Source organism: Haemorhous mexicanus, chromosome 13, assembly GCF_027477595.1.
Source record: "Haemorhous mexicanus isolate bHaeMex1 chromosome 13, bHaeMex1.pri, whole genome shotgun sequence".
NCBI lineage: Eukaryota > Metazoa > Chordata > Aves > Passeriformes > Fringillidae > Haemorhous > Haemorhous mexicanus.
In genome coordinates this window covers 12,705,166-12,718,787 of record NC_082353.1, presented here as the reverse complement: position 1 = coordinate 12,718,787, position 13,622 = coordinate 12,705,166, and the positions used below count along the sequence as shown (strand labels likewise).

Below are 13,622 nucleotides of genomic sequence, written 5' to 3'. Positions count from 1 at the left end.
CTGAAAGAAAGAAAAAAGTATGCAATAATTGGCTTCTAGGTTAAAAACAGTAAGGGAAATGAGTTTGTTTGAAACTTTAATAAAAGTTTCACCTGTTGGCACTAGCCCAAGCTTTTCCTCCCTTAAGAATCCAAACCCCATCACTTAAATATTTATACAGCAAAGGAAACTTGACAATGTGTGTTTCTTAGAACCAGCTGTTGCTCTGAACAATCTCTATATAAATCCTTTACAGGGAGGCCACCACTTCCACTGCAGAGGTCTACTAAGCTGTAAGTTTACACTTGCATGTCTCTGTATTCAGTTTATTCACCAGATATATTCAGTTTATTGGAACTCTGAGTATAGCACTCACCTTGGACAGCTGTGCTGATCTGAGATCTATTACTCTGTATTGAAAGGTATCTCAGATAAGGCAAAACCAGTTCTTACCTCTGGCCTGTATACAGGAACTCTGGCTGAACTACATCATGTGGTAGGGCAACAGTCAGTTTAAAAATGAGTTGTCCTTGTCTCTAACATTATGTTCTGCATTTTTCCTGGGATCTGTTGGGTCTATTTCCTCCTTGTTCCTTTTCCTTATGAGCATTTACAGACACACAGTAAAATCCATCCTCTGCAAAGGACAGAAGCTCATGCCGAAAGCTCTGGTTTTGGGCAGCTGAAGCCCACAGGCAGTCCTCATGTGCAACAGTGATCCATGCATCCCTGCAGGACTTGCAGCACCAGAACAGCCAAAGCACAGGACACCCCCAACAGCTAAGTGGGGATTTAGCCAAGGCTGCCCAAACCCCTTCAGGCCAGAAGGATCCCTTTGCCCAATTCCCGTGATTTCAAATTCACATTATTGCCACTGGAGGGCATCACGTGAAGCCCTTTCAGAACCTGGTCTCACACACGTTTCTGAGGCTGAAAACAGGTTTTTTTTACCGTAATCCAAGGCATGTCCAGTGTCCCTCCTCACCTAGTGCTGGAGCCGGGAACAAAGGGCCTGTGAGCAATTAAACAGGTGACACATGTCAAAAGCACAAGTACAAAAGACAATGCAATAACTGGAATACATTTAATGTAGATTTAAAACAAACACATCTAACCTTTCACTACAAAAACACGTGACTTTTAACCTGCTCTCTCTCACTGCCATTAAAATACTGTAGGTAGATCAAGTAGGTCCTGACTTTTATCTCACAGACAGGCCTTGTTCTCCCACCATTTAATTTAGGAGGATAGTATCAGTGGAGTCAATATAGTGCCACTGGCTCCACTTTCTTAGTCCTCCAGATGAATCTCCACAAAACTCCTGAAAAGTTTCAGAACAGACTGAACCCTCCTAAAGTAGACAGCAGAGCCTAACCACTCAGCCAGGCAGGCAATTCCCTATTCCTATCTTCAAACTCAGTTGAATCTTTTTACTGCCCACCTCTGTTTCCCAGCAGTAACCAATATCACTCATGAGCAGCACACAGCAAAGCAACCGGGGACCTCAAAGGTGAGGCTTTGCTTCCTGTTCACACTCTACCGTAGTCCTGGGCCAGTCCAAAACACATCATTGCCTTTTTATTGAACTTTCTCTCCATCGCGTTTATGGCGGTGTGCTCAGTTGCCAATATATACTGGGACTCAGCTGTCCTAGACCACCTTACTTAAACCTTTTCCAAACAGGCTTACTTTTCAAGCTTTACTTGCTCTGATGGAAGCGATGCTGAGACATAAACTGCTTCATAAAACGGCTGTACGGGACTGTGCCCTCTGCCAAAAGGGTGCTCATCCCACAGCTGGAGCTAAATAAAAGCTAAATAAAATCCACACACAAAGCTATGGCTTAAACAGCCCCAGAACGGCTGCGCTAGTGGGTCCCGGGCTACCTCACAAAACCACCACCACCACCACGAGCAGCCCCTCGCGGGCGGAGCGGGCCCGGCGGGCAGCGCTTACCTGGGCCCCGGGCAGGAGCGCCTCTTCACGGGCCCCGCACCGGGCAGGGCCGGGGCTCCCCGCGGGACGCGCATCTCGGCGGCAGCTCCCGCGAGGGACACGGCGCTCACGGGCAGAGCCGCGGGCAGCCCGGGCCTGGGCGCCACGGCACGGGACCCGCTCTGGCCGCACGGCCACGGGGCCTTTCCGTGTGCGAGCGAGCGCGGGAGGCCGTGCCCGAGCTCCCCGCTCTCCCGCTGCCGGCCGGCCGCCCCCGGGCACCTCAGCCCGCCGCGGGCGGAGCGGGACCGCTGCCCCGCCGCCATGAGCTTCCCCCCGCCTCCCCTCGTGGCGCCGCCATTTCCCGGGGCGGGCGCGGCTCAGTCGGAGCGCCCTGACAGAGGGCGGGGAGAGGGCGGGCGCTGCCTGCCTTCCTTACTTCCTTCCTTCCTCTCCTTTTTCCTTTCCCTGCCTGTGCCGGGATAGCGCCTCGGACGGGGAGACACCACTCGAAGTTCCCCCCTGGAGTGGGCGCTGTGTTCCCGCAGCCCTGGCCTCACTAACGCTGCCTTTTCCCGAGACATTACGGACCAAGCCGAGCTCACCACGCTCGGCACCCACTGGAGCCCTACCTGCCTGGGCTGGGCCATGGAGCGGCTTCCCCAGTGATGGCTCCATCCACTCACAGCTGAATTGTTGCCTCCAGCAGCCACCATCCCGTGCAGCATCTGTGTGTGCTTGATCCTGCAGAGTGAAGCACCAGAATAACACCCACTGCTAGCACAGCCCTGGCAAGGCTGAGGGAGAGCCCCCTCCTCTCAGCAGCTCCTGGGTCTCCCTCCACCAGCAGGATTGGGGCCTTCAGGTGGCATTTCAGGTACACACTATAATAATGTGACCATATATTTGCAGCCAGGCTTAGGACAGATTTTCTTCAGAAAGTCAAAATAATCTAGGAAGTGGATCCAGGGGTAAGAAGTAACACTCATAAGGCAGATTATGGACAGAGCTAAGCCACTGAAGTAAATATAACTTCACCACATTCAATGCATTGGGAAGGACTTTAAGTCCCAAAGTGGGGCTTCTGGTAGGCAGATGGAAGAAATAAAACCCCAAATCCAAAGTCCCTTTTTTCAGACCACCTTCTACAAACACGATTGACGCTTGTTACAACAAAACAACACAAATATCACTTTGCCAATACCTACTGAGCCAGACTTAAACATGTCACTGATATTTACTTAACAAACATTGTTACCTATGTACTCTGCTGTGGTTCAAAGAACACTTGTTTATTTAGAACAGCTTATTTTAAAGCAAGACTTTGGGTTGTTTGTTTTGTTGTTATTGTTGTTGGGGTTTCTGTGTGGTTTTTGGTTGGACGGTGGGTTGGTGTTTTGGCTTTTTTTTTGTTCCTGGCATGATAGAGCAGCTAAAACTTTGTGCTTTCTGACCTTGCCTCCTCCGAGATCTGTCATAACAGGGGACAGCACATTGGCACTGAGTCTGCCAGTGTGGATTTTGAGGGGCTGGGAGAGGCCGCTCACTTTTAGGCTTGGTTGTCAGGAGAGGAGTGCTTCACAGTACTTCACTTGGCTCTCACACTGTCCTGACAACTGTCTGTACACAAGCAATTGCAGTCTCTCTCCCTCATTAACCCCAAGAGCTGTGTCTGATGTTACCTGCCGTTCCCAGCCCAGTCCCAGAGGGGTGGCTGGGCGACTCGCCTGCTCCTGAGCGCTCCCGTTCGCGCTGTGTCCTTGCAGTCTGCCTTACTTACAGTAACAGAGCGTGAAACAGCCGGCACTGCCCGGTAACCGAGTGTGAAACAGCCGCACCGCCCGGTAACCGAGTGTCAAACAGCCACACTGCCCGGTAACCGAGTGTGAAACAGCCGCACCGCCCGGTAACCGAGTGTCAAACAGCCTCACCGCCCGGTAACCGAGTGTCAAACAACCGGCACTGCCCGGTAACCGAGTGTGAAACAGCCGGCACTGCCCGGTAACCGAGTGTGAAACAGCCGCACCGCCCGGTAACCGAGTGTCAAACAGCCACACCGCCCGGTAACCGAGTGTGAAACAGCCGCACCGCCCGGTAACCGAGTGTCAAACAGCCTCACCGCCCGGTAACCGAGTGTCAAACAACCGGCACTGCCCGGTAACCGAGTGTGAAACAGCCGGCACTGCCCGGTAACCGAGTGTGAAACAGCCGCACCGCCCGGTAACCGAGTGTCAAACAGCCACACTGCCCGGTAACCGAGTGTGAAACAGCCGCACCGCCCGGTAACCGAGTGTCAAACAGCCTCACCGCCCGGTAACCGAGTGTCAAACAACCGGCACTGCCCGGTAACCGAGTGTGAAACAGCCGGCACTGCCCGGTAACCGAGTGTGAAACAGCCGCACCGCCCGGTAACCGAGTGTCAAACAGCCACACTGCCCGGTAACCGAGTGTCAAACAACCGGCACTGCCCGGTAACCGAGTGTCAAACAGCCGCACCGCCCGGTAACCGAGTGTCAAACAGCCGCACCGCCCGGTAACCGAGTGTCAAACAGCTGCACCGCCCGGTAACCGAGTGTGAAACAGCCGGCACTGCCCGGTAACCGAGTGTGAAACAGCCGCACTGCCCGGTAACTGAGTGTGAAACAGCCGGCACTGCCCGGTAACCGAGTGTCAAACAGCCGCACTGCCCGGCGTAGGGACAGCGCTGTGACTCCGTGCCCGCCGATGGCGTTCGGCTCTGCCGCGAGTCTCTCCGAGCCTGGCACACAGTGCAGCGGAAGGACAAAGCTCTGGCATGTCAGGAGCTCTGACCAGTATCTGTGAAAAACACCAGAGACAAACCTTTATGAAAGCACCTGCTTTCTACATTTCTCTTCCCATTTTTGGGCAGGATTCTCAGCAGAGCCCTCCGCAGCAGGCAGGCAGTCCTGGGACTAGGCCAGGGATTGCCCTGGTGTGGATGCCCACAAGCCCCTGTGCTTCCCTGCAGCTCATTTCACCCACCTGTGAAAGGGCTCTATGGGTCTGCTTGTAAAGCTTAGGGGTCTGTAAAGGAGAAATTAATTTTCTGTGTAGAATAATATTACAAGCAAATCAACTTTTGAGGGTTTTTTTGGTTTGTTTTTTTTTTTAAGGCAAGAAGGGACAGTTCTTTCTGGAGGTAAAAAGCAATATTCCTCACACATTTTACACTGCAAATACCACAAAAATCTCATCAAACATATTCCATTTTATCTTTAGGCTGAAGACAAAGCCATACCTCCTCCCCCGAGCTGGGGAGCTGCAGGATCACCAGGTTGACGTCATTCTCCTTGGTGATAAAACATGCTGCATGCTGAACTTGGCACTCAGCATGCTCAGGTTGAGCTAAGAGCTAATGTAATGAACTCTGGGGAAGGATTTACATCAAATACCACTCTGGAATATTAAATACAGACAAGACCAACTTCTCACTTGAATAATTACACACTGGCTGAATTCCTCCTTTTATTTCAAAGAGGAATCACCTTTCTTGCTTCCTTTTGAAAATTGTATGCATAAGTGCACTGTTTCACTACCTCTAAGGATGAAAGGTTGATAAAAGGATGAAGTGATTCCTGTTAAGTACCATGGGCTGAACTAAGATGAGTTTCAGCTCTAGCAATGACTCTTGCCACTCGACGGGGGGAGCAAGCAAACCAAGAAAAGGCAGATTCAAATTTCAACAAGTGTCCCCAGCTGCTTTTGCTTGCTAACATAACCTCAAAGGCAGAGGTGTCTGGGAACACTCCTGACTTCATTTTGCATGTGGGAGTACAGTACCAAAGACCTTGCACACATATTCCCACTGCCCCAGCAGCACTGCAGTGCTCACAAGCTTTTTCAGTTAACTGTTTGTATTCTTCTTCTGCCTGTGGATACCAATGTAAGGCTTTCGGCCATTATAGGATATTTCTCCAGGCTCACTTTGAGTCAGAAAGAAAAATATTTTCTTGTGGTAAAAGCTGTAGTAAGCAGCAAGAATCAGTTTGAAAGGCAGGGTTTAGTCCCAGCACTATGGCTGTGTGTTTGAGGGAGATATTCAGCCAGTGGAAGTTAAATCAAAGACTCCTAGCAAATGAAAGAAAAATGGAAGCAAAGAAGCTGGAAGAAGAGGGGGAAAAGTGGAACATGAGAAGACCAAAAGACTGTTTCCTGGCCTAACACTTACTGTAAAACCAGAGGCAGAGCTTGAAGATCCAAGACTTCATAGGTATTCATAGATCTTCATATATTTAGAAGCCTCAAAGCTACTTTGCTTAGTGGCTCTGGGTTCCCTGGCCTTTGTTCTGAACCAGCAGCACAGGGCTGCACAGGGACATGGCAGCAAAATTTGAAAGCTTGTTTTCAGCATCTAAACATCATGTCAGGACAAGCTGCACTCCATCCTGCTATCATTTAACAGCACCCCTGGGACCCCTGTACCTTGGAGGCATGATGTCACACACGAGATTATTTGTTTTGAAGCTTGTGAATAGCTCTGAGACTTCATTTCAAAGCACTCCTTGCAGAGTCATGACTCAAACCCTTCTGGTCTCACTGAAGGGCACAACTGACTACTGTTTGCCTGTGCTGTTCCTCAGCACCCAGCAAGTGATTATTAGATATCTATTATCCTTTCTTCTCTTTTATGCAGGAATGCCTTTGCCATTGCACAATTCCTTCATGTTCAAGAAACATTTTCTTAAATGTTTTATCAATGATTCCTCTACTGAGACAAGCAGAAACACCCAGATGAAAAGGTACTGCAACAAAAAAAAAAAAGGCATTCATTCAATTTCAGGAGATTTGAAATTTATATATTAAATTATTTATATAGCCATTGGGTAAACTGCAGTATGAAAACCATCTTCAGACTTGTGATAAGGTAGCTGTGCATACCACCTGTCTGGTTTCTCTTTTTGTCAGAATAAGCAATTATTACTCCATATTTTGTACAAGAGGAAAAGATACTCATCTAGAACAATTTGCTGGGAAGCAAACATTGTTTATACCAGATCATAATAATTCAGATTCACTTGGAAGCATCTATAGTGATACCCAGGTTTAAAAGCAGGATAACCTGATAGAAAATATGCAGTATGGAAAATAGAGCCATTCATTCTGTCATTTAATGCTGAATTGTTGAACCTTATTAAGTTTTAAAACACAAAGCTTTTTACTAAAGCCCTGGAGGTGCATAAACGACCTCTCCTTCATCATGTCTACATTGGAATTTACTCTTGTATTAGCACTGAAGCAAGAACAAATGAAAAGTGCAGACACTGCGTAAGACTGCCAGCCTAACTGAAATTGGGAACACTTCAATCACACTCAGTTTATTCCAGTGTTCTCCCTTCCACAGTGAAGGGCCATCAGTAAAGCCATTTGTGTCCCCAAGAAGTTCCATCACTGAATAACAGTTCAAAAAGCTGGAAAGGGTTCAGAGCACAGGGCATGTGATGTTGCTGTGTAATCCTGGAGAATAAAGGAAGGGGATCTGGAATGGCTGAAGCATTTGCAATGGGAGCCAAAGACATCTCCATCCTGGAGCAGTGAATATCAAGTCAGAACTATTACTGCTCCACAGCAAGGCCCTTCATGCTGCACGGGCAGCAGCCTGGAATCATCCCCATAGAACAGGCACAGCAGGCTTCAGAGGTGTGGTTTTAAGAGACAAGCTCAGTGGGAAAAAAAGTAAAGATCAGGCATCATGGTTCCAGATTTTAATTATAATCTGTCCTTGGCAAATTTAGATGGATAGGAGAGTGAACAAAGCTGCAGTGGCTGAAAATCAGTGTTTTATGTTAAGTGAAATTATTGTACACCAATATGGACATAAATCTGGCTTACAGAGAGGGCTAATTAGCACAGCTCTACAGTCCAAGTAATGGAAATAAAGATGCAGTGTGAATTTCAGGGAATTAATCATATTGATCACATCTTTTCAGTGATGATGCATCTGGCATTTTTATAGCAGATGAAATTAACTGCTTTTTACCATATATTAATATAACCCAGAATATTAACTATGCTTATGAAGAAGTATTTCTTCTGGGCAGTTTAATATCTTTATTGAGGATCTGGATGAGGGGATCAAGTGCACCCTCAGTCAGTTTGCAAATGACACCAAGTTGGTTGGGAGTGCTGCTCTGCGGCAGGGTAGGAAGGTTCTGCAGAGGGACCTGGACAGGCTGGACCCATGGATATGATGCCGGTGGTAAAAGGTTCAACAAGGCCAAGGGCTGCCCTTGGGTCACAACAACCCCACACAGCTCTACAGGCCGGGGCACAGGGGCTGGGCAGGGCCAGCAGAAAAGGAGCCGGGCGCTGGAGCAGCAGCTGGACGGGAGGCAGCGTGTGCCAGCAGAGCCGAGGGCACCGGGCCATGGCAGGAGCAGGGTGCCCAGCAGGGCCGGGGCCGTGGGCATCCCCTGCACTCAGCACTGGTGAGGCCACAGCTCCAGTGCTGGGTCCAGCTCTGGGCTCCTCAGCTCAGGGTGGTCACTGAGGGGCTGGAATGTGTCCAGAGAAGGGAAAAAGGTCAGTCAGAGCTGGGGAAGGGTCTGGAGCACAAGTGTTGTGAAAAGCAGCTGAGGGGGCCAGGGGTGTTTAGGCTGAAGAAAAGGAAGCTCGGGGAGACCTTATCACTGCCTAGGACACTACCTGAAAGGACACTGCAGCCAGGTGGGAGTCAGTCTCTCCTCCCAAGAAACAAGTGATAGGACAAGAGGAAACGGCCTCAAGTTGCACCAGGGGAAGTTCAGATTGGATATTAGGAAAATATTTTTATTTCAAGGGTTGTCAAGCACTGGAACAGGCTGCCCAGGGCAGTGGTGGAGTCACCATCCCTGAAGGGATTTAAAACAATGTGTAGATGTGGCACTTGGGGACATGGTTTAGTGGTGGATATGGCAGTGCTGGAGGAATGGTTAGACTCCATAATCTTAAAGGTCTTTTCTAGTCTAAATGATTCCATGATTCTTACCTGTATGTAGGTCTCTGGGCCCACATGCTCATGCCCAAACTTCCTCTCCTATCCTCATTGCAACAGATAAGCAGAGGAGACACTGATGGTGTGATGCAGTTTTCCCCTAATGGAGACACAGGAGCCTGCAAGGAACAGAAGAGATTAATACCAGGTAGCAAACTACAGCTGGTTACAATAGATGCAACATAGGGAAATACAATGTGACATTGCCAGGAAAACTGTCAGCCAACTCTCCCTCTCCTTGCAAGTTCCCTGTGAAAACAGGATACTTGTTTTATTGAGCCTTCAATGAAAATATATTTGCTCCTTCAGCTTTGATTGTAGAACTTCTGGAAGACTGACCGGAGAAGCTTCTGTCCTACTACTGTCAGTGAGACAGTGGCAAGTCTGGGCACCCTTCACAGGATCTGAGCTTAGGCAACATGCACACAACAATGAACTACATGGAATTACAAAAAGGGAATTCCCTGCCCCAACAGCATATAACTGAATTCTGAGTAGGTAAAAAGACCACACAAGGGCAGAAAGGCACGACACTAACAAGAACAAATGGTGATAGCCCATCAGTCTCACTGGCTTGGAGAGGAAGGAGAAACACAGAAGCAGGTAACACCTGGAGAGATCACCTCTTCCTTTCTTACCTTAAGGCTGCTACTGCAGTCCCTGAACTGCTCCATCATCCACCTCTCCCCAGCTTCTGCTTCTTCAGGAATGGTTCAAGATGTCTCTGATCTCAATTGCCTCTGCAGGAACGACAGTCAGCGGCCCTTTCAGTGCCTCTGGATGCCTTCCTGTTGGCTGGGAAGGCTGACAGGGTACTCCTTGAGTCCTCCAGTGGAACACAGCCTGACACTGCATGGAGCTGCAAAAAGACTTGTCCAAGGGTACACAAGGCTCTGATGGGCTTGCCAAGGGCAAGCCACAAACACAGGGGCTTGCCAGCTACACCTTTCATCACCCTTATGCCATTCAACTCCCTCAACTTCTCCCTTCCCCAGACAAAATGTATCTTAGTTATTTTTAAAAGAATTTCATGTGTTTGTTAGTCTGCAAACTACAAAGTGCATACACATTTCAAATGAAATGGGTAGGACTTGACACTTCTTAAAATATACATTTTATTATTTTCTGGTAGTTGCTATGAAGGTTTCATTCAAATTGTGAAGGTACACAGCCTTTACAAACTTCTTGAGTTGAAGGTTTGTGTTGGTGGTTTTATGTTCTTTTTCTTTTATGGCAGAGGAAATACATTGGCTATAAAATGTTGAAATTCATTAGATGCTTAGTATCACCTCTTCATATACGCTGTGGAATGCTTTGTAGAAATACTATATAAAATAAGGCAGACTTTAACAGGGAGTTCAGTCATAAAATGTCATGGGAGAAAACAAAGAGTTCCAACACATTATTATTTTTGTAGGCAAGAGAAGATCAGGTGGTCCTCACTGGTTTGTGGGAGAACTACTGCAGTTCTGGTGCTCAGACAGTATACAGTTCCTGTTTATTCTACTATTCTCAAGTGAGACCTTTTTAATAAAACTTATTTTAATTAACATAAATCAGACAATATTTAAACATACACATCTATCCTTACAGTGCAATAAAAATGTATCATTGTATAGTATTTTGTATTTGCATTATGAAAATAAAAGGTCTGTACATCAATTAAATGTATATTAATGAGTATGAATCATGTAAATTTATAATGCATCTAAAGTTGGCTTTGGCTTTTAAGTATTTATAAATTCATAGAAAATATTGAACATCTAACAAAATAAATAAAACATAACATTTTAATCATAGATGCTAACGATCAACCTCAAAAATTCTTGTGTTATTTTTTACATTTGCTACTAAATTTCTTAAGGAGAACTCACTTTCAGTAGTGCTCAGAAGTGAATGATTGCACCTTCTGTGATGTGAAAAAATACAGTACATCTATTTTTCATAGATCAAAAAATTCTTTCATGGACAGTTGCATTTTAAATGTCTGATTGTTCTACATAACTGTCTGAAGTGCTTATAAAAAGCATGTAGCTTTCTCATAAAAGCTGTGAGTCTCTGTTAATAGATAAACTTCTAGTGAATGTCCTTTTTATGAGGATTCTCTTCAAGGTCTTCCAGCTTCACGTGCTGGTATGAAGATATCACAGAAGTATGTTCGTAATAAACCCTCTTCAGTACAAGTACTGCAGCAATCCAGTGTAATTCCACTTGGTGGGCTTATTCCATCCGGGTCCACACATGGGACTTTGTGGGAGTCAACTGCTGACCTCGTGTTCTCTTGAATGTGAAAGTTCCCCAAGTGCATGGGCTAGCTTTACTGTAATACTGAAGAGACCAAAACAAATCTGAATTCACACTGATAAAAGTGAGCTTGAATAAATATGCATCTGGCTAGTGAATGACACACCATGGTCTAGCTGCTATTCTGGTGGTGGTCGAAGGACTCGCAGGTTCCTCCCATCCAGTCCTTTCCAGTATTTAATGTTACTATTCAGATGCTCCATCAGATTTGGCAGGTCGGCAAATGCTAGGGAAGGAAGGGCAGAAAGTATTGAGGTTGCAGAACTGAAACAGTCACAGATTCTGTCTGCTTAAAGTATCACTTGAAATGTCTGGGCAACTGTGTTAAGTAGAAAAGCTTAAATCTGTCCGACTGAGGCTTGAAATAGTTTTGGCAGTAAAGTTCTCAGCACTCATGTAGTGCTCGGGCCACTGAGAACTGTTCTGTAAATCTACTTAATACTGGTATTGTGAGTCCCAGCAAAGGAACACAGTTTTCCAGGAGGGGCATAGCTAATTATGGTTGTAATTATCCTGCCTCATCAAACCTCAGTCACATGTCATGATCTGGCATTCAGGGGAGTCACATTTCTGACCACTTTTACCATGGAGGCAGCACTTGGAAGGAAACAGCTGCTCCCCCAAGCAGTTTCCAGACAGCAGAAATTTGCCTTGAAGAATAACCAATATTAACATGGTCAAAATGACTGTGCTCAAAGAGCTATCAAAGAGAATGTGTTCTGTTCTCTGTTTACAGAGAAGCAAGTTTAAGAAGTTAAAGATTGCCTGAATGTATTATTTTATAGGCAAGCCATGAGAATTGCTTGTGGCCATACTTATCAGCAATAATGAAGTTATTAATCTTACTTGAACTGCAGGAATCTTCCCTTTTCCCTTCCTTTATTTAGGAGTCATAAAAAAGAAATTTTGTATCACAGCAGATTCAAATGTTCACAAATCGCTCACATCAGGAAACAGCAGAGTTTTGCTTACCATCCCAGGCATCAAACATATCAATAATGAAGTAATCAATGAATGATAATTGGGATTTGGGGATGCTGCAAGTATTTCTGTCAAAAACTGGCATCACAACAGGTAAACCTTGCCTCCTTTCTTCATCAGTCTGCAAAAAAACATTAGTGATTATTCATCTAAGACACATTCTGTTATTGGGCTTCTTTTAGCAGCAGATTGTTTGGCACTGACTAGAGCATGCATCTGCTAAATCAGAGGAGGAACCTGGATAAATCTGAAGCAGCAGCAACTTAATCTCAAGCAACTGGTTGTTTCAGTTTCAGCAAAACAGCAAATAGTGCCTTCCAGTGTTTCCCACAGAGGGGTATATTTACCTTCTGTATCTGCACACAAGCTGACCCAAAGTAACTTGGCACTTTACCAAGTTATGACTGCTTTGGACCTAAGAGCTGCTCAACCATTTTCAGTCTCTGATGGAAGCAGTGATCTGTCCCCCTCAGACATGGCAAAGTACCTTTTGTACTCCCTTGCCCCTTGCTTGGGGTGCCAAGTTCCAACTGCAGTGTTTGGTATATAATCTGTAATGATGACTGCCCTCTCCTTTTCCACATCTTCCCAAAACCTTTCCTCAGCACAGTGTGCTAAGGGTTACAGCATTTCTTGGAGTGAGTGCTGCTCCCATCCAAACACTAGAACCTGATGATCCTAGGCAATGATTCCTGATGAACCTGATGATTCCCGAGGTAAAGCCAACATGTGGGTACAGAAGACATCCTTGCTCTGTCTTATGGGAGTGCATTTGCAGACAAGGCTCAAAAAGCCCAGTTCCAAATTGAACAAAGCTTAGATTTTTCAGAAATTGTACAACAGAAGTTGTCAGCTTTCATCTCCCTGAAGGCATTTAGTTGTGTACCAGCATGAGTAATACCCATCATTTAAATAAAAAAAAAAGTTATTATTTCTCACATTACATAATGCAGCCTGAGATATTCTGTGACACCCTCCCTTTTAAAGAGATGCTCACCTGCAGCTCCAGCAGGCTGGTTTAGCTGCCTTACCTGTGCAAAGTACTCCTCAGAGATGCGTCCAGCCCATTCTATGCACTGTTCTCTGGGTCTGCATGGGTTGGAAATGTCAGCACACTTTATCAACATGCGTTTGATAAGGATACGGTTTTCAGGAGACCTGAGAACAGTTTTGATTGACTCTCCATCACCATTATTCTGTAACATTTAAGAATAAAAAACAATGCATTAGCAATGTCTCCAATGCACTAACTCAAAAGCTTTTGTGCTTTGGGAATGCTTTCAGCACATCCTACAGGGATCAGTCCTGCTACTGGCTACCAGATTTGAATTTATAGGTGGATTATTAAAGTTAGCCACAGCTCTGAGCTAGCACTGAACTCCAGTTTCTGGATTCAGTCACTGGCTTCGTGACAGATCTCTCTGGCATCTTT

At 46.2% G+C, this 13,622-nt stretch overlaps 1 protein-coding gene and 1 non-coding gene across 9 annotated transcripts in view; both read right to left on the bottom strand.

The window, feature by feature from the left end:
• Positions 1-13,622, bottom strand: part of LOC132333393 (high affinity cAMP-specific and IBMX-insensitive 3',5'-cyclic phosphodiesterase 8A-like) — a 151,727-nt gene that overhangs the window by 1,106 nt on the left and 136,999 nt on the right. For 4 of the 8 annotated variants that reach the window (XM_059858444.1, XM_059858445.1, XM_059858443.1 and 1 more), the window contains 6 exons: positions 13,222-13,386; positions 12,182-12,311; positions 9,544-11,435; positions 8,900-9,024; positions 2,547-2,658; positions 931-991 (listed from right to left, as the gene is read on the bottom strand). In XM_059858444.1, coding sequence (XP_059714427.1) covers positions 11,329-11,435; positions 12,182-12,311; positions 13,222-13,386 — 402 coding nt within the window. In that variant the 3' untranslated portion in view covers positions 931-991; positions 2,547-2,658; positions 8,900-9,024; positions 9,544-11,328. Of the gene's footprint in view, positions 1-432; positions 617-930; positions 992-2,546; positions 6,678-8,899; positions 9,025-9,543; positions 11,436-12,181; positions 12,312-13,221; positions 13,387-13,622 lie in introns of all 8 variants that reach the window. The other 4 variants (XM_059858441.1, XM_059858439.1, XM_059858442.1 and 1 more) reach the window with 4 other exon arrangements.
• LOC132333601 (small Cajal body-specific RNA 15) lies at positions 1,150-1,281 on the bottom strand. Its single transcript, XR_009488207.1, has one exon. It is a non-coding gene; the product is annotated as a small Cajal body-specific RNA 15 (non-coding RNA).